The sequence below is a fragment of the Nannobrachium achirus genome, assembly GCF_963921795.1.
Source record: "Nannobrachium achirus genome assembly, chromosome: 18".
Classification (NCBI taxonomy): domain Eukaryota; kingdom Metazoa; phylum Chordata; class Actinopteri; order Myctophiformes; family Myctophidae; genus Nannobrachium; species Nannobrachium achirus.
In genome coordinates, this window is record NC_137825.1 from 55,809,085 (window position 1) to 55,830,353 (window position 21,269).

The following is a 21,269-nucleotide window of genomic DNA, read 5'->3' on the forward strand; positions in this document are numbered from 1 at the left end:
ACCATTCCCGGCCGAGCCGCATGTTTTGATGTATATATTGCGGCGGTGGCGTAAATCGTGCAGCACTTATTACGTGACGAAATTTGCAAGAACATTACCGACTTACTTACTTACTTACTTACTTACTTAAGTATGGCGGATTACAATAAGTGTTCTGCTATTGCATAGCAGGCACACTTAATAATTAAGTGTGCCTGCCATGCAATGGCAAAACACTTATTGTAATCCGCCATACTTAATTAAGTGTGCCTGCCATGCAACGCAATGGCAAAACACTTATTAAGTGTGCCTGCCATGCAATGGCAAAACACTTATTGTAATCCGCCATACTTAAGTCAGTAAGTAAGTAAGTAAGTAAGTAAGTCATGTTCTTGCAAATTTCTGCTCGTAATAACTGCCGCACAATTTACGCCACCCACGCAATATATACATCAAAACGTGCGGCTCGGCCGGGAATGGTGTGCTATTACTTTTCTAAGAGAAAAGTTGTATCGTTTAATTGATATTAATTTATTAGTGAATTAATTTTACCCATTGACTTATAATGGGAATCGCAAAAACTCACATTCAATATTTTTTTCTCGCAAACCATAGGGGCTACAGTTTCAAAACTTGGAGAGGAGATTTATAATGATATCAAGGATTAAATAAAAAATAATTTCGTCAGTTGGCCTCATGGTGGCGCTATAACAGTCCACTTTACCTTTCGGCCTGTAACTCTTGAACCGTGGGTCGGAAAATGAAAATTCCTTTTTCCCTGGATTCCTTGGGTCATGACGCATCTCCTCATATAGGCCACGCCCATTTGCTAAACAGGAAGTGACCCGTTTTCTCGTGAACCGTTTGTCGTACAGACATGTGGGTGGTGTCATATGAAGAACAATAATGTTAAAGTTTATGCAAAAAAATGCTAATGTTAATAACGCTAATGCTAACACCAACCGCTACACAAGGTTGCACAGACTTAGCGAGCTGCAGGCACACTTAAAATTTCGTAGAAATTTTCTTTTCTAGTTAGAAATTTTAAGTGTGCCTGCAGCTCGTTAAGTGTATGCAACCTTGTATGTGTTAACATTAGCATATTTGTTAGCATTAGCATTTGTTAGCATTAGCAGGTGTTAGCATTAGCATTTGTTAGCATTAGCATTAGCAGTTACGTTTTGCGCGTTTGTGGTGCCCCCTATGGGTCGAAGTGGAAATGCTTTTGGGTATATGTTCAGTATAGCGCCCCCCACTTGTGGTTAAAATGTGGTGTTGACTGGATGTTTCGTTTGTGATTTATGGCTACTTCTTACAAAACGGGCTCCTCCCGCTAACTTTGGAACCCTGTTACGGAAGAACGGTATGGACTATCAAAATATCGTTTAAATATGTTTATCGCATGAGTCCATAGATCGTGTGTATCGATTTTTGTGACATTTGGAGAAAATATGTAGGAAAAGGAGCAAAAAGTGTGTTTTGAAGAAAATTCAAAATGGCGGAAAATCTATCCTGAGGCAAATGGGCGTCGCCTATATGAGGAGATGCGTCATGACCCAAGGAATCCAGGGAAAAAGGAATTTTAATTTTCCGACCCACGGTTCAAGAGTTACAGGCCGAAAGGTAAAGTGGACTGTTATAGCGCCACCATGAGGCCAACTGACGAAATTATTTTTTATTTAATCCTTGATATCATTATAAATCTCCTCTCCAAGTTTTGAAACTGTAGCCCCTATGGTTTGCGAGAAAAGAAATATTGAATGTGAGTTTTTGCGATTCCCATTATAAGTCAATGGGTAAAATTTATTCACTAATAAATTAATATCAATTAAACGATACAACTTTTCTCTTAGAAAAGTAATAGCACCCCATTCCCGGCCGAGCCGCACGTTTGGATGTATATATTGCGGCGGTGGCGTAAATCGTTCGGCAGTTATTACGTGCCGAAATTTGCAAGAACATTAATTACTAGTGATGTGTCGGTCATGAATGACCCGTTCAAATGAACGGATCTTTATGGTGAACGAGATCGAACGGGTCACCATCCGGAAAAGAGCCGTTCAACCGTTCACGGCGTTCAGTTGCAAATGCGACGAGAGAGAGAGAGAGAGAGAGACGGTTCATTCAACGTATCTCACAAGAGAAGACAGACCCGACCGACCGTTCCGTCCCTCCTTTCCACCGTTCCTCTTTCCTTAGACACTGTAGTGGGCTGGAGGCGGGCTCTCCCTCAGAGAAGCAGGACTGTGTGTGCGTGGGGGTGTGGAACAGGGACCTACAGTTACGGAGCAGCAGCCTCCGACCGCGAGAAGAGTTGTGACTGATGATTGATTGACCGAGACCGACTGACTGACTGCGAGTGAAAAGGGTGTTATCGTTCATTCTTTGAACGGGATGTTCTAATAGACCGTTTGTCAGCCTTCTGATTGGTCCCTGAGACTCCCTGACTGGCCAACCAGAAAAAAACTGGTGGAGTTTGTGCAGTGGAGAATGTTAAATGTGGCTTTCAAAACTATCCGCAGTGCGCGACACGGCGATCGCCCGGTACGGCCGCGATCTCGGCCGTGATCTCGCTCATCATAATGAATAAGCTTCAACAAACTAGTTCACATGGACCATATCAATGGTCTAAGAGTCACGATTGGGTACATATATTTTAAATGGGCAGAATTACGAAAAGCCAGCCTATTATGTGAGGTTAGGATTATAGTTCTGTCCTCTTCCTACCCAGGATGCAATGCGCGGTCTATTCTCTTTCTGATCCAGAGGATTAAACTAATTAAAACATTTATTTTCGGGGGGAAAACTACTGTTTTGCTATGTAATTACTGTACCTTTTTCTTCCCTTTTTATTAATATCACGTAGATGTGTTTTTTGTGGTACTTTATATAGCTGTAATGAGGCTATGAAGGGAAAAAAAATCCCATCCACTACCACTATAAAAGAATCTGCAAAGAGGATTCTGTCCCACTGGGATTAAACAAATTAAAACATATATTTTCGGGTAAACCCCCTGTTTTGCAATGTAACTATTGTACCTTTGTCTTCCCTTTTTATTAATATCACCTAGATGTTTTTCCTTTGGTACTTTATATAGCTGTAATGAGGCTATGAAGGAAAAAAAAATCCCATTCACTGCCACTATAAAAACAATCTGCCCAGGGTCAAATGTCCTATCATAGTAACAGGGCAGAATGGGGCGGGATTTGCAAAAGGGCTTATTACTAGCCTGATTACTAGCCTACGCTACGAGACTGCAGACTGACTGACTGACTGACTGACTGACTACTGTATTAAGTTTGCAAAAAAAGCGGTACAGTTCTATACAAAAGAATGCTAGAAGATACACCATAGAAAACACTATGGGATTAATCTATCCTACAAGTAGCCTATAGTAACACATCTCATCTCATACAATGGACCATTGAGCCAGTGTCATGTTAATTCATGAAGTGTGAACGCAATGCTAATGGTAAAGGGATAATCGTTCATTCTCTGAACGGGTGAAATGTTAATTTGCGCTTTATGTTGGCTGTTTTATAACGATAGAGCGTGTCAATCAATACATCATCTTTGTCAGGTCTGCACGTTCACATTATAGGCAGCAGGCAGGTCAGGCATGAGTCTGTCATCTGACCGAAACAGTCAGGCAGAGAGGAAAGAGCTGTGTGTTTTTGACTGCTTGTGCTTGACTGACTGACTGACTGACTGACTGACTGACTGACTGACTGAACTCGACTGATTATCGGTCACGGCTCTGAACGAGAATGATGTGACGACCGGCTCAACGCCGGCTCCAATAACCCCCCCCCCCCCCCCCCCCCCCGCTTCCCGAAAGTTGTGAACGACCGATTGAACGATAATGACCGAATCTATCTTGTGAACGAACGAACGATGATTCGGTTCACGGAAATGAACGAAAATTCCCACCACTATTAATTACTTACTTACTTACTTACTTACTTAAGTATGGCGGATTACAATAAGTGTTTTGCCATTGCATGGCAGGCACACTTAATGAATAAATGCTGTTCAATGGACTGCATAGCCTTTACAAATTGGACTCTGGACAGTAGTCGGTTCTTTGCGTCAGCAGTTGGAACACATGCACACGTTCGGGGAGACCTCCTCTACCACACCACACTCTCCGCTAAGCCAGAGAGGTTTCAAAAAATATTTGCTGGCCGTTCAGTTCGGCCAGATATACAAAAAGTCCCATTTTCAGACTCTAGTGGGCACTGGACGGGAGTCGGCTCTTTGCGTCGACACTTTGAACACACACACACGTGTTCAGGGAGACCTCCTCTATCACACCACACTCTCCGCTAAGCAGGAGAGGCGTAAAATCAATTTCTGTTGGCTTTCCAGTGCATCCACTCGCTCAAAAAGTGACATTTTCAGTCATTTTCAGACACTAGTTGGCGCTGGAGAGCAGGCGGCTCTTTATGTCGGCACTTTGAACACACGCACACGTTCGGGGAGACCTCCTCTATCACACCACACTCTCTGCTAAGCAGGAGAGGCGTAAAATCAATTTCTGTTGGCTTTCCAGTGCAGCCACTCGCTCAAAAAGTTACATTTTCAGACATTTTCAGAATCTAGTTGGCGCTGGAGAGCAGACGGATCTTTGCGTCGGCACTTTGAACACACGCACACGTTCGGGGAGACCTCCTCTATCACACCACACTCTCCGCTAAGCAGGAGAGGCGTAAAATCAATATTTTCTGGCCTTCCAGTGCGGCTGGACATAGAAAAAGTCCAATTTTCAGACTCTATTGGGCGCTGGACGGGAGGCGGCTCTTTGCGTCGGCACTTTGAACACACGCACGCGTTCGGGGAGACCTCCTCTACCACACCACACTCTCGCGCTAGTTCTAGTTTGCATGACGTTTCCATAGACTACTTTAAATATGTATACATAGTTTTTAAATGTAGGCCTAATAATATTATTTGTCAAATAGGTAGGCTACTATTATTTTATTAATTACTATAGGGCGCCTAAATTGCCTTAACGACTAGGCCTACTGCATAAGTGGTTGGGACTCTGGGTTCCTTTGTGGGGGTCTAAATTGACCCATACAAGTCTGTAACAATAATGAACTAAATGTTGGTTCCATGTTGTACACTGTCAGAGTTAAGGGGAGACCTTGAAATGTGACTGAAATCCAAAGTGTCCTATCAATAAGCTAACAGGTGCTGCTGGTGTTTTTAGGATGCTGTGCGGACCTTCTCGAACACGGGCCAGTGGACGCAACTTTTGGGAATTCTCACACCTTCACACCCGCCGTGGAACCTGGAGAGAGCTTCCTGACCATAGCCTGGTCGTTCAACTCAGGGGACGAACTCACCCCTATAGTTACCGTGGTGGCCCCCAATGTGGAGAATATCGCCGATGATTACAAGGGACGTGTGACCGTCAATAAGAACAACGGCATCCTGACGCTGGGCCCGCTGAAGCGCACAGACAGTGGAGATTATGCAGTGACTATGATAAGCAAGAAAGGAGTCATGCAGACAGGCGAAACCCATCTCCGAGTTCTGGGTGAGTGTGTGTTCCTCACCATTTATTTCATGTTGAATATTACAGTAGCTACATTTTAATTTATGTTATTTTATTAGAAACACGTAAATTGCTAATTGTAGGTATAGGTAACAAGAAAAGTGATACCTTTACAACAGAAAATGTAAAGCAAATGGAAAATGTATTTATTTTCAAAGTGGACATAACATACATTAAACAACATTTTGAGCATTCAGGTATTTTACTTGTGCTCTTCAGGGTGTGGCCCTATAGCTACCCCTGGAATGATGTCACAGCACAGGCCTCATTTATAGTTGCAGCAATATAACATCTGCAAAGTAACTAGTAACTCAAGTTTAAAATAAATTGTAGATTTGGTTCCGACATGCAATGGAGTAGAAGTAAAAGTATTTGAAATTGGAAATACTCAGTAAAGTACAAATACCTCAAAATTGCACTTAAATAGGCCTAAATACTTAAGTAGCCTACATGTAGGCCTACTTAGTTACTTTACACCACTGGCAGAAGGTGCTAATTGTGGCAATCATCACATTGTGGTCAGAAGTTGTATGGAAAATGGGCTAAGTACCCATTTACTGGGGATCAATAGCCAATTTAAATCGGTAAAAACTTGTTAGGGCACTTTAAAGTACACCAGTATAAGCAATTAAAAAATACACACATTGTAAATGTATTCTTTTAAATAAATGTAGGTCTTTACAAACATTATTTAATTACTGACATCTTATTTTGAAGGTCTTATATTCGCCAGCTCCTACACCGGAAGTCCTATATTCGCCAATTTCACGCTGCTCTGGATTTGTTTTTCGCTGGCTGGCTTGTGGGCGGTCCACGTTTTCCTCTTCGTCTGCTATATTTTCGGCAGAGCTCAACACATTCTCCCGAGTATGGGTACGGTCACACAGTAGACGCTTCGGCTCGAAACTCCCATCCACTCCCATTATAAGGTAAAAAACGGACATGACGTATTGCGCGCCGGCGGGGACGCGTTGGAGGCGTTTCCCGTCGGGCGTTTCCGCCCACGAGCTGGGGGTTCATGGTTCAGCACTGTTGTACTATCACCCGGCAGTGATGCTCACTATCCAATGGGACAGAACGTCCTGTGGAGCTGGATTTTACCTTTCCCAGCTCTCCAAATACAGAGGGAATGTATGGAAAATAACTCAAAACAAACGGCCAGACACATGCTTCAACAAACACATGTGCTTCAATAAATGTAAACATCCTTATTTTTGTTGAATCGTCAGACTGATTTCCACTGTTTCTCCCATCTAAATAGCTTGTGTGAGCATATAATAACTAGAAAAGAAAATTTCGAAGAAATTTTAAGTGTGCCTGCAGCTCGTTAACACCTTCCAAGCCAAGGGGAGCCCCTTAATGTTAAAACCGTACCATATCGCACTTCCCCCCAGGTCCCCTCAGCCACGTCGTACTTAATCGGACTTTGTCTTTAAAACCGTTATAAAAGATTTTGATCCGAAAATCGGCGATCGTCTAGCCTTCCCTGGCCCTCACTCGAGCATTCATAGCTCACCCAGGCCGTACATGAAGCAGAGGTGACGTCATGGTCCTATCCTTGTCCAAGCAGCTCTCCCAGCCATTTGTTTGCTGTTTGCAGACTCTAGCTTCTACTGCAGCCATAGTTGCAGCTATGCAGGCGAAACTTCTCAGTGTTGTTCTTCAATCACACATGGATTATTTGCGGGGACATTTACGTGAATGGATCGCGCACGCGAAACGCACGGAGACATCGTTGATCGGCCAAAACGCCCATTCTATCCCAACGGAGATCGAGAAAAACATGGTGAGTTACTGCCCTGGGGAAAAAAAAAAAAAGAAAAACAACGCCGCTGTCCAAGATGGAGGGGCGGCGGGCTCGTGTTTATAAACATAATATTATGTCTCAGATCACAATACAATAATAGAAATTTCATGGCTAATCCACCAACCACCATTCTATTTCGGACTGCAACGTGTTAAGTGTGTGCAACCTTGTGTAGCGGTTAGTGTTAGCATTAGCGTTAGTTTTTTTTGGTGTTAGCATTAGCGTTAGATTAGCGTTAGATTTTTTAACATTAGCATTTTTTGCATTAGCTTTAACATTAACGACTGTAGGACAAACGGTTCATGACATATAGAGGCACTTCCTGTTTGGCGAAGGGAACTTCCTGTTTGGCGAAGGAAGCACCAATTAAGGTTAAGGACTCTTTATCAAGTCATATGACACCACCCACGCGTCTGTACGACAAACGGTTCATGAGATATAGAGGCACTTCCTGTTTAGCGAAGGGCACTTCCTGTTTGGCGAAGGAAGCACCAATTAAGGTTAAGGACCCTTAATCAAGTCATATGACGCCACCCACGCGTCTGTACGACAAACGGTTCATGAGATATAGAGGCACTTCCTGTTTGGCGAAGGGCACTTCCTGTTTGGCGAAGGAAGCACCAATTAAGGTTAAGGACTCTTAATCAAGTCATATGATGCCACCCACACGTCTGTACGACAAACGGTTCATGAGATATAGAGGCACTTCCTGTTTGGCGAAGGGCACTTCCTGTTACAGCGGGGGCGGGGCTCATCCCTATTGGCCGGAAAAAGACCAAAGTTGTGTGTGCATTTTAAAGTTTAAGTGACGTTGCTAGGCAAAAGTATGTCAGAGTAATGTGGGGCCAAAGTTTCTGGGTTTTTTTCAGAGTCCCCCATTCAAAGTCAATGGGGGTTTTTGAGTGTAGTTTTTTTACGAATTACATTGCCATGGTAACGCGGATCGGAAAGAAAAGTAATAGCAGACCATTCCCGGCCGAGACGCACATTTTGATGTATATATTGCGGGGGTGGCGTAAATCGTGCGGCAGTTATTACGTGCAGAAATTTCCCCCATTCTGAGTCAATGGGGTTTTCGGGCGTAGTTTTTTGCGAATTAAGTCGGAAGTTGATCGGAAAGAAAAGTAATAGCACACCATTCCCGGCCGAGCCGCACGTTTTGATGTATATATTGCGGCGGTGACGTAAATCGTGCGGCAGTTATTACGTGCCGAAATTTGTGGGATCATTATTAAAAACTCATCCCCTGCTTATGACGAGTTTGACGAGCTATATTTATGGGTCCACTCTGCTTATGACGAGTATGACGAGTTATCAAAATGCTGTAATTGCTATAAAACAATTAAAGTATGATCGCCGATTCGCCGTCCATAGCGCTCTATGGACGGGCGCTATTCACAAAAAACGGATCCGGATGTTCCAAACCGGAAATGGTGGGGCTGGACAACGACACCTGTATCCGGTCTGCCGAAATGCCATCCGGTTCAATGTTATGCAACATCCACGTGGCGCTCAATCGGTTTCGCTTTGGGTAATGGAAGGCTGTTGTGTTTTGTTGCTTACCAGTCCATGACTGGATCGTATTGAGAACGCAATCGGTGAACCATCGCGCAAAAACCCCTATTAACTTTGAATGGGGGACTAAAAAAAAACAGAAACTTTGGCCCCACATTACTCTGACATACTTTTGCCTAGCAACGTCACTTAAACTTTAAAATGCAACTTGATTTAAACTTTATAATGCTTACACAACTTTGGTCTTTTTCCGGCCAATAGGGATGAGCTGTAATTGATTATACCCCGCCCCCTCTGTATTCCTATTGGCTGGGCTTTAAACAGCCACTACTCCAGTTCACAGCATGGTACCGTCTTGAAACTTGGTGTCTGGACTTAAACGGCCAATAGGGACTTAATACTTAAGCCCCGCCCCGTATTAAGCCCCGCCCCTATCTTCCTATTGGCTGAGCTTTCAACAGCTATATCTCCAGTTTGCAGCATGGTACCGTCTCGAAACTCGCTGTTTGTACTTACATGGCCAATAGGAATTATCTGTAATTGCTTAAGCCCCACCCCTCTGCCTTCCTATTGGCTGGGCTTTAAACAGTCATGTCTCCACTTCCCAACACGTTACTGGTCTCAAACTCAGTGGGCGGTCCCACAGTCCCAACGGCTAACCGCTAATGCTAATGCTAATGTTAATGCTAACAAATGCACAACACATGCTAATGCTAATGCTAACACATGCTAATGCTAACACATGCTAATACTAACACATGCTAATGCTAACAAATGCTAATGCTAATGCTTACACATGCTAATGCTAACAAATGCTAATGCTAACACATGTATGCTAACAAATGCTAATGTTAATGCTAACACATGATAATGCTAATGCTAAAGCTAACAAATGCTAATGTTAATGCTAACACATGCTAATGCTAACAAATGTTAATGCTAATGTTAACACATGCTAATGCTAACACATGCTAATGCTAACAAATGCTAATACTAACACACGCTAATGCTAACAAATGCTAATGCTAACACATGCTAATGCTAACAAATGCTAATGCTAACACATGCTAATGCTAATCAAAATGTTAAAGCTATTGATAAAAATGCTGATGTAAAAAATTCTAATAATGATGTTAATGTTAATGCAAAATGCTAACTGCTATACAAGGCTGCACATTTAGCGAGCTGCAGGCACACTTAAAATTTCGTAGAAATGTTCTTTTCTAGTTAAGTCATTAATTAGTTTCGCCACGTAATAAGTGCCGCACGATTTACGCCACCGCCGCAATATATACATCAAAACGTGCGGCTCGGCCGGGAATGGGGTGCTATTACTTTTCTAAGAGAAAAGTTGTATCGTTTAATTGATATTAATTTATTAGTGAATTAATTTTACCCATTGACTTATAATGGGAATCGCAAAAACTCACATTCAATATTTTCTTTCTCGCAAACCATAGGGGCTACAGTTTCAAAACTTGGAGAGGAGATTTATAATGATATCAAGGATTAAATAAAAAATGATTTCGTCAGTTGGCCTCATGGTGGCGCTATAACAGTCCACTTTACCTTTCGGCCTGTAACTCTTGAACCGTGGGTCGGAAAATTAAAATTCCTTTTTCCCTGGATTCCTTGGGTCATGACGCATCTCCTCATATAGGCCACGCCCATTTGCGTCAGGATAGATTTTCCGCCATTTAGAATTTTCTTCAAAACACACTTTTTGCTCCTTTTCCTACATATTTTCTCCAAATGTCACAAAAATCGCCCGGTCATCACTGCTTGCAGCTTTAATTCATTAATCCTGGCCTATTTCGCCAAACAGGAAGTGCCCCTCACCAAACAGGAAGTGACCCTTTTTCTCGTGAACCGTTTGTCGTACAGACATGTGGGTGGTGTCATATGAAGAACAGTAATGTTAAAGCTTATGCAAAAAATGCTAATGTTAAAAAATATAACGCTAATGCTAACACCAACCGCTACACAAGGTTGCACAGACTTAGCGAGCTGCAGGCACACTTAAAATGTCTTCGAAATTTTCTTTTCTAGTTCTTTATAGTGTAACCAAAACTTTGGCGCGAATCTCCTCCCACAGTTTTTGCACCACACACTCGCGCCATATGTCAAATCGACCGGCTTCATCGGGAATCGTGTGCTATTACTTTTCTAAGAGAAAAGTTGTATCGTTTAATTGATATTAATTTATTAGTGAATTAATTTTCCCCATTGACTTATAATGGGAATAGCAAAAACTCACGTTCAATTATTTTTTTTCTCGCAAACCATAGGGGCTACAGTTTCAAAACTTGGAGAGGAGATGCATAATGACTTCAAGGAATAAATAAAAAATAAGATTGTCAGTTGGCCTCATGGTGGCGCTATAACAGCCCACTTTACGTTTTGGCCTGTAACTCTTGAACCGTAGGTCGGAAAATTAAAATTATTTTTTCCCTGGATTCCTTGGGTCATGACGCATCTCCCTATATAGGCCACGCCCATTTGCGTCAGGATAGATTTTCCGCCATTTTGAATTTTCTTCAAAACACACTTTTTGCTCCTTTTCCTACATATTTTCTCCAAATGTCACAAAAATCGGTACACATGATCTCTGGACCCATGCGATAAACAAAGTCAAGCGATATGTTGATAGTCCGTACCGTTTGTCCGTAACATGGTTCCAAAGTTAGCGGGAGGGGCCCGTTTAGCAAAAAATAGCCATAAATCACAAACGAAATGTCCAGTCAACATCAAGATTTTAACCACAAGTCGCGGGTGGGATATTCAACGAATCTCCAAAAGCATTTCCCCTTCGACCCATAGGGGGCGCCACAAACGCGCAAAACGTAACAGTTTCATGCCAAAACGCGTTTTTCAGGGTGGACGACCCTCTCAAAACGAAACACAAACGTTCTCGGGGAGGCGCGTCACCCGCCGCTCGCGCCGGGGCGGGGCGGGCAACCACACTCGCAATTTCCCAAATTGCACATTTTCTAGTTCAAAACTTCGGTTCCTTTCTACTCCTACATACTTAGTGAGAAAATTAAAATAAAAACATCAATGTGTTCAGTTTACAGTGGCGAAGTGTGCTATTATTTTTTATAGCAATCGGCCAAATGGTGGCGCTGTAGGAAGCCTTCGAAAGTGCGAACTTTGAACAGGTATAGCTCATGCTGTGTTTTAGGTACAGCCATGAAACCTGTATACACTTATGCGTCTCCTCATGCCGAATAACCTTTACCCTCTAACTTTTGACCTCTGACCTTTAGGTCTCCCACAATTCAGAATAATATGAAAAACTGTAAAAATCTATCTCCTCCTGGGTTTTTTTTCGTTACGCGCACAAAACTTTTTTCAAATGAACTTTGGACCAATACGGTCAAACTGTCTGGTCGGATTTCTTTTAAAGTGAAATATAATTTTTTAATAATTCAATCAATATTGCGGTTTTATGCAAATTATTCTTCAGCCTCTAAATCATACATGCAAAGTTACACGTTCATGGCATTTGGCAAAGATGTGGAGGGTTAGTCAAAGTATCACTGAAACCAATTTTATTCCAATCGGCCAAAGGGGGGCGCTATACGAAGCGTTTGAAAATTCAAACTTCAAACGGGCATAAGTCATGACTCGTTTTGTTTGAAGACATGCAACTTGTTACATGCGTGCTTTGACTCGAGCGGAAGACATCTATGTCGTTGTTAAGTAAGCTCCGCCCTTAGATTTTCCGCCATTTTGAGCAGTTTGTAAAACGCGTAAACCCGCTTATATTCTGGAATTTTCGCTCCACGTGCACAAAACATTTTTTACGTGAACTTTGGACCGATATCTAAAGATCTGTCAGATCGGATTTCTTTCAAATTGAAACATGCTTTTTTAAATAAATTCAATGAATATTGCAGTTTTATGCAAATTATTCTTCTGCCTCTAAAACATACATGCAAAGTCACATTTTCATGACAAAATAGTGTAGAGGGTTAGTTCAAATATCACTGAAACCAATCTTACCCCAAATGGCCAAAGGGGGGCGCTATATAATTTTGAGCAGTTTGTAAAACGCTTAAACCCGTTTTTATTCTAGGATTTTTTTTGCAATTTGCATGAAACATTCTACACGCAATCTAAGGACCTTTATCTAACATGCCTATGAAGTGCACACAAAAAAATATAAAATAATAATAATAAATATAGCTGCAAGCAGCGATAAAGTGTCCAAAGCCAAAAACAACTCAAATCATGAACACAGCCTGGGATGTGCGTGAAATCTTGCAAGCACATTCCCAATAGGTCAAGGAACAGATACCAACCTTCTCACATTGGCCTGTCATAGCGCCACCAGCGGGTCAACTTTTGCATAACACATTTTTGGAACAAAATGGACCAATCTTTGACGTCAGTAACGTCAAAGAGAGCACTGCCTGCGATCTTGACATTTTGTGCTTTTATAGCCATTGTTTTCTGGCTTGAAGCGAGCCCACAATTGTTTCGAAGGAACAATATTTTTCTAGTTTATCTATCATAATCAGGCATATCAAGTTCTCCTCAAAACTTCGGTTCCTTTCTACTCCTACATACTCAGGCAGAAAATGAAAATAAAAACATCAATGTGTTCAGCTTACAGTGGTGAATTGTGCTATTACTTTTTACAGCAATCGGCCAAATGGTGGCGCTGTAGGAAGCCTTCGAAAGTGCGAACTTTGAACAGGTAGAGCTCATGCTGTGTTGAGGTACAGCCATGAAACCTGTATACACGTATGCGTCTCCTCATGCCGAACAACTTTTACGCTCTGACTTTTAACCTCTGACCTTTAGATCCCCCAGAATTCTGAATTATATGAAAAACAGTAAAAATCTATCTCCTCCTGGGATTTCTTCGTTACGCGCACGAAACTTTTTTCACATGAACTTTGGACCAATACGGTCAAACTGTCTGGTCGGATTTCTTTTAAAGTGAAACATTATTTTTTAATAATTCAATTAATATTGCGGTTTTATGCAAATTATTCTTCTGCCTCTAATGCAAAGTTACATGTTCATGGCATTTTGAGCAGTTTGTAAAACGCTTAAACCCACTTTTATTCTGGAATTCTCGCGTCACGTCCACAAAACTTTTTTTACATGAACTTTGGACCAATATCTAAAGATCTGTCAGATCTGTTTTTTTTTTAATTGAAACATGCTTTTTTAATAGAATAATGTTCTAGAGGTATTTCAATCAAACAAGATAAAATTACATTAGGTTTCAATATGGCGGCATATTTTCCAATATGGCAGCAGATACATTACAGAAATGTACAGCTGCTCATAGTTAATCCACAGTTGGTGATACAAGCATGAAATTTGGCACGGATCACATTTAGACTATACCCTAATTGATAATCAACATCTGGCCACACGTAATTCCTCCATTTTCGAGATGGCCACCAGTTTTTATAATGGCTGCATTGCAACTGTGCCTACGCTTTGGACTAGATCACTCTGCTGGTGCTGTAAATCTTTGATTTCCCCCTCATTTTGATATGAGACTGGAGTTGAGTTATGTTCTGGAGGTATTTTTACCAAGTAAGATAAAAACACCATTAGGTTCCAATATGGCGGCACATTTTCCAATATGGTTGCCAATAAATTGACATTTACTGCTTATGGTTAATCCACATGAGCTTGTAACACATATTTGTGTAAATTACCATTCACGGAATCCCTTTATGGCACATTTTAAAGTGATTCTGTAGCTTTAGAATGACCTATAGGTTCAAATAGGTTGACATGTTTTTAAATATGGTCACCATACACACACTTAGATATTTTGTATTGTATTTATTATTTATTTATTTTTGCTTTTTTTTATCAGGCAAATCATTATAAACACATTCTCATTTATAATGGTGGCTGGGAAAGTGACAGGCCTGTGTGCTAGCAACGGCAACCACAGAGGGGTGTGTAGATTAGTCCAGACTTAAAGCTTGGACAGGCCCCATATATGTCCTGCTTGGAATGCAGATCTCTTGTAGTGTTCTTTCAGAGCAGCATGTTGGTAGAATACAGTCATATGATCGCTGCTTTCTTGCAGACAAGTGCAGCCTTGCCTCATTCACTTTCTTGTAGGAACTACTTCTATCGTACATGAGTACTACAAACTCCTCAATGACTTCCATGTCTTCATCAGTTACTGTAACAGGTGTTGAACTTAATTTGGTGAAGACCCGGGATATCTTCTCAAACACGTTCCATGTCTGCCATGCTGACCGTCCATGGAAGGACGAAACTGTATTGCATTCGCTGAATGCATGAAATAACCAGATGAATTTGATCCCATGGCATAGCTGTTGCAATTTCATGAATTGGGATCTATCTGTGGTTCTTCCCCCTCCAATGTCAATCCACAGATTTTTCAAGCCAAGTGAACAAGTGAAATAATAATTATAATGGTTACCTAAAACGCAGGTCCAGTTGCAGCAAACTGTCTGGCCATCTTGGCAAATGTAAAAATTTTGCATGGCCAGAGGTTGATTATCAATTAGGGTAGTATAAACGTGATCTGTGCTAGATTTCATGGTTGTATCACCAACTGTGGATTAACTATGAGCAGATGTATATTTATGCAATGTATCGGCAGCCATATTGGAAAATATGCCGCCATATTGGAACCTAATATTATTTCTGAACTTGCCTGGTTGTAATACCTCCAGAACATTCTCTTATATCAAAATGAGAGGAAAATCAAAGATTTACAGCCCAAGCAAAGCGATATTGTCCAAAACGTAGGTCCAGTTGCAGCCATTTTTCAAACTGGCTGGCCATCTTGGAAATGTTGGAATTTTGCGTGGCCAGAGGTTGATTATCAATTAGGGTCATATGAAGGTCATTTGTGCCAAATGTCATGCTTTTATCACCAACTGAACTATCATGCATTGAAATCAGCATCTTTCCGCTAGACTATCATGCGACATTGGAACACAGAGATGGACTTGTGTGTGTGTGGGGCGGGCAATGTTACAGAGGTGCTTTCTTTCATACTGTCGTTCACATCCTACTGTAATTACAGCGGTTTGTTTGCTAGTGTTGATTGTTGAAGGCCTGAGTTTTTTCTTCTCTTCCCCCAATGTACAGCAACTACAACAGCACCAACTACTACAACAACAACTACAACAACTACAACAGCACCGACTACTGCAGCTGCCTTCTGTGTAGGCAAGGCGTATGGACAGCATCCCAAGCCAGATGCCCCAGCCTCGTTTTACAACTGTGGGGCTGATGGCCTTACACACATCCAAAACTGTCCTGAAGGTTTAGTTTTTCGAGATGGTTGCAAGTGCTGCGATTGGCAGAATGTTACTGGAAACAGTCCAGGTAAGCTGACTCTAATGTCTAATTATTAACATTAATATTGGTTCTGTTCAAAAGCCCTATTGTGTGTGTGTGTGTGTGTGTGTGTGTGTGTGTGTGTGTGTGTGTGTGTGTGAGAGTGTGAGTGTGTGTGTGTGTGTGTGTGTGTGTGTGTGTGTGTGTGGGGGGGGGGGGGGGGGGGGGGGGGTGGACTTCACATACATACCACTAGGTTGTTAATAAACACTTTGATTCTCAGCTCATTTTGATCTAAGAATAATGTTCTAGAGGTATTTCAATCAAACAAGATAAAATTACATTAGGTTTCAATATGGCGGCATATTTTCCAATATGGCAGCAGATACATTACAGAAATGTACAGCTGCTCATAGTTAATCCACAGTTGGTGATACAAGCATGAAATTTGGCACGGATCACATTTAGACTATACCCTAATTGATAATCAACATCTGGCCACACGTAATTCCTCCATTTTCGAGATGGCCACCAGTTTTTATAATGGCTGCATTGCAACTGTGCCTACGCTTTGGACTAGATCACTCTGCTGGTGCTGTAAATCTTTGATTTCCCCCTCATTTTGATATGAGACTGGAGTTGAGTTATGTTCTGGAGGTATTTTTACCAAGTAAGATAAAAACACCATTAGGTTCCAATATGGCGGCACATTTTCCAATATGGTTGCCAATAAATTGACATTTACTGCTTATGGTTAATCCACATGAGCTTGTAACACATATTTGTGTAAATTACCATTCACGGAATCCCTTTATGGCACATTTTAAAGTGATTCTGTAGCTTTAGAATGACCTATAGGTTCAAATAGGTTGACATGTTTTTAAATATGGTCACCATACACACACTTAGATATTTTGTATTGTATTTATTATTTATTTATTTTTGCTTTTTTTATCAGGCAAATCATTATAAACACATTCTCATTTATAATGGTGGCTGGGAAAGTGACAGGCCTGTGTGCTAGCAACGGCAACCACAGAGGGGTGTGTAGATTAGTCCAGACTTAAAGCTTGGACAGGCCCCATATATGTCCTGCTTGGAATGCAGATCTCTTGTAGTGTTCTTTCAGAGCAGCATGTTGGTAGAATACAGTCATATGATCGCTGCTTTCTTGCAGACAAGTGCAGCCTTGCCTCATTCACTTTCTTGTAGGAACTACTTCTATCGTACATGAGTACTACAAACTCCTCAATGACTTCCATGTCTTCATCAGTTACTGTAACAGGTGTTGAACTTAATTTGGTGAAGACCCGGGATATCTTCTCAAACACGTTCCATGTCTGCCATGCTGACCGTCCATGGAAGGACGAAACTGTATTGCATTCGCTGAATGCATGAAATAACCAGATGAATTTGATCCCATGGCATAGCTGTTGCAATTTCATGAATTGGGATCTATCTGTGGTTCTTCCCCCTCCAATGTCAATCCACAGATTTTTCAAGTCAAGTGAACAAGTGAAATAATAATTATAATGGTTACCTAAAACGCAGGTCCAGTTGCAGCAAACTGTCTGGCCATCTTGGCAAATGTAAAAATGTTGCATGGCCAGAGGTTGATTATCAATTAGGGTAGTATAAACGTGATCTGTGCCAGATTTCATGGTTGTATCACCAACTGTGGATTAACTAAGAGCAGATGTATATTTATGCAATGTATCGGCAGCCATATTGGAAAATATGCCGCCATATTGGAACCTAATATTATTTCTGAACTTGCCTGGTTGTAATACCTCCAGAACATTCTCTTATATCAAAATGAGAGGAAAATCAAAGATTTACAGCCCAAGCAAAGTGATATTGTCCAAAACGTAGGTCCAGTTGCAGCCATTTTGCAAACTGGCTGGCCATCTTGAAAATGTTGGAATTTTGCGTGGCCAGAGGTTGATTATCAATTAGGGTCATATGAAGGTCATTTGTGCCAAATGTCATGCTTTTATCACCAACTGAACTATCATGCATTGAAATCAGCATCTTTCCGCTAGACTATCATGCGACATTGGAACACAGAGATGGACTTGTGTGTGTGTGGGGCGGGCAATGTTACAGAGGTGCTTTCTTTCATACTGTCGTTCACATCCTACTGTAATTACAGCGGTTTGTTTGCTAGTGTTGATTGTTGAAGGCCTGAGTTTTTTCTTCTCTTCCCCCAATGTACAGCAACTACAACAGCACCAACTACTACAACAACTACAACAACTACAACAGCACCGACTACTGCAGCTGCCTTCTGTGTAGGCAAGGCGTATGGACAGCATCCCAAGCCAGATGCCCCAGCCTCGTTTTACAACTGTGGGGCTGATGGCCTTACACACATCCAAAACTGTCCTGAAGGTTTAGTTTTTCGAGATGGTTGCAAGTGCTGCGATTGGCAGAATGTTACTGGAAACAGTCCAGGTAAGCTGACTCTAATGTCTAATTATTAACATTAATATTGGTTCTGTTCAAAAGCCCTATTGTGTGTGTGTGTGTGTGTGTGTGTGTGTGTGTGTGTGTGTGTGTGTGTGTGTGTGTGTGTGTGTGTGTGTGTGTGTGTGTGTGTGTGTGTGTGTGTGTGTGTGTAGGGGGGGGGGGGTATTTTTGTAGTCACTAGTCCTATACTTGGTTGTAGTCCATATCCTGTACTTACCTCCTTGCATCCTAGAATGGAGGTGTTGTGGTGAAATTGGTGACCTGCTGAAATGGTAACCGGTAGAGTCGCCGGAATGAAGTTCGCCGGGAAACGGGGGGTGCATTCGGAAATGCGCACCGGGTGGGGCAACGGTGCGCTTTTTCAGTCTGAACTCTGAAGGTAAACTTTCTGAAAAGCAGCAGTTGCTAACATAATGTTGCTATTGATGTTTATAAACTAGAGTAAATTATAATGGAATTTTAGAATATTAATTCATGTTGATACTGAAGAAGGCATACTGTGATTGTTTGTCCTACTGTACATGTTTGTTGTTTCTAGCATTAACATTTGTGATACTGTGAAATTAAGACTATCACCATAATCTATCCTAGTTTATAAACATCAATAGCAACATTAGGTTAGCAACTGCTGCTTTTCAGAAAGTTTACCTTCAGAGTTCAGACTGAAAAAGCACACCGTTGCCCCACCCAGTGTGCATTTCCGAACGCACCCCCTGTTTCCCGGCGAGTTTCATTCCGGCGACTCTACTGGTATTCGCTGAAATGTATGACCATCTTGTGGACTTCACATACATACCACTAGGTTGTTAATAAACACAGCAGGAGGTGAAGAGGCAGACATTAAGAGTTTTGGGATCTGGCTAATGAAGAATGGCACTGCCTGCTTGGATCAGGCCTTGCTGTGTATATCCACACGTTTCTTATAGGGAGCTTACTGGGGAAACGAGACTGCATGAACTATGGCCATCACTTCCTGTTGGTCATTAAATTCATTTGAATGATCCGTGTCAGTCAACAACGTGGGAACACAACTTGACAAATTAAGAAAGGTCATATTATTCTCACTACTTGTACCGTACAAGATCTCCCTGCACACAGCTGATCTCCCTGCACAATTCTGATTCAAATTCACTGAATGACAACAGGAAGTGATGCCCATATTCAAACAAGGAATCATAGTCTAGCGGAAAGTTGACATGATAGTTCAGTTGGTGATAAAAGCATGAAATTTGGCACAGATGACTTTCATATGACCCTAATTGATAATCAACCTCTGGCCACACAAAATTCCAACATTTTTAAAGATGGCCGCCAGTCTTCAGAATGGCTGCAACTGGACCTACGTTTTGGACTACATAACTTTGCTGGGGCTGTAAATCTTTGATTCTCAGCTCATTTTGATCTAAGAATAATGTTCTAGAGGTATTTCAAACAAACAAAATAAAATTACATTAGGTTTCAATATGGCGGCATATTTTCCAATATGGCAGCAGATACATTACAGAAATGTACAGCTGCTCATAGTTAATCCACAGTTGGTGATACAAGCATGACATTTGGCACGGATCACATTTAGACTATACCCTAATTGATAATCAACATCTGGCCACACGTAATTCCTCCATTTTCGAGATGGCCACCAGTTTTTATAATGGCTGCATTGCAACTGGGCCTACGCTTTGGACTAGATCACTCAGCTGGTGCTGTAAATCTTTGATTTCCCCCTCATTTTGATATGAGACTGGAGTTGAGTTATGTTCTGGAGGTATTTTTACCAAGTAAGATAAAAACACCATTAGGTTCCAATATGGCGGCACATTTTCCAATATGGTTGCCAATAAATTGACATTTACTGCTTATGGTTAATCCACATGAGCTTGTAACACATATTTGTGTAAATTACCATTCACGGAATCCCTTTATGGCACATTTTAAAGTGATTCTGTAGCTTTAGAATGACCTATAGGTTCAAATAGGTTGACATGTTTTTAAATATGGTCACCATACACACACTTAGATATTTTGTATTGTATTTATTATTTATTTATTTTTGCTTTTTTTATCAGGCAAATCATTATAAACACATTCTCATTTATAATGGTGGCTGGGAAAGTGACAGGCCTGTGTGCTAGCAACGGCAACCACAGAGGGGTGTGTAGATTAGTCCAGACTTAAAGCTTGGACAGGCCCCATATGTCCTGCTTGGAATGCAGATCTCTTGTAGTGTTCTTTCAGAGCAGCATGTTGGTAGAATACAGTCATATGATCGCTGCTTTCTTGCAGACAAGTGCAGCCTTGCCTCATTCACTTTCTTGTAGGAACTACTTCTATCGTACATGAGTACTACAAACTCCTCAATGACTTCCATGTCTTCATCAGTTACTGTAACAGGTGTTGAACTTAATTTGGTGAAGACCCGGGATATCTTCTCAAACACGTTCCATGTCTGCCATGCTGACCGTCCATGGAAGGACGAAACTGTATTGCATTCGCTGAATGCATGAAATAACCAGATGAATTTGATCCCATAGCTGTTGCAATTTCATGAATTGGGATCTATCTGTGGTTCTTCCCCCTCCAATGTCAATCCACAGATTTTTCAAGCCAAGTGAACAAGTGAAATAATAATTATAATGGTT

The 21,269-nt window shown here is 41.5% G+C and overlaps 1 protein-coding gene across 1 annotated transcript in view; it reads left to right on the forward strand.

Annotated features, from left to right (window-relative positions):
- Nucleotides 1-21,269, forward strand: part of LOC308303199 (uncharacterized protein) — a gene marked incomplete at both ends in the record, with an annotated part of 49,732 nt that overhangs the window by 12,894 nt on the left and 15,569 nt on the right. Inside the window, 3 exons of the mRNA XM_080747523.1 lie at nt 5,193-5,522; nt 15,970-16,209; nt 18,379-18,615. Coding sequence (XP_080603649.1) covers nt 5,193-5,522; nt 15,970-16,209; nt 18,379-18,615 — 807 coding nt within the window. The remainder of the gene's footprint in view (nt 1-5,192; nt 5,523-15,969; nt 16,210-18,378; nt 18,616-21,269) is intronic.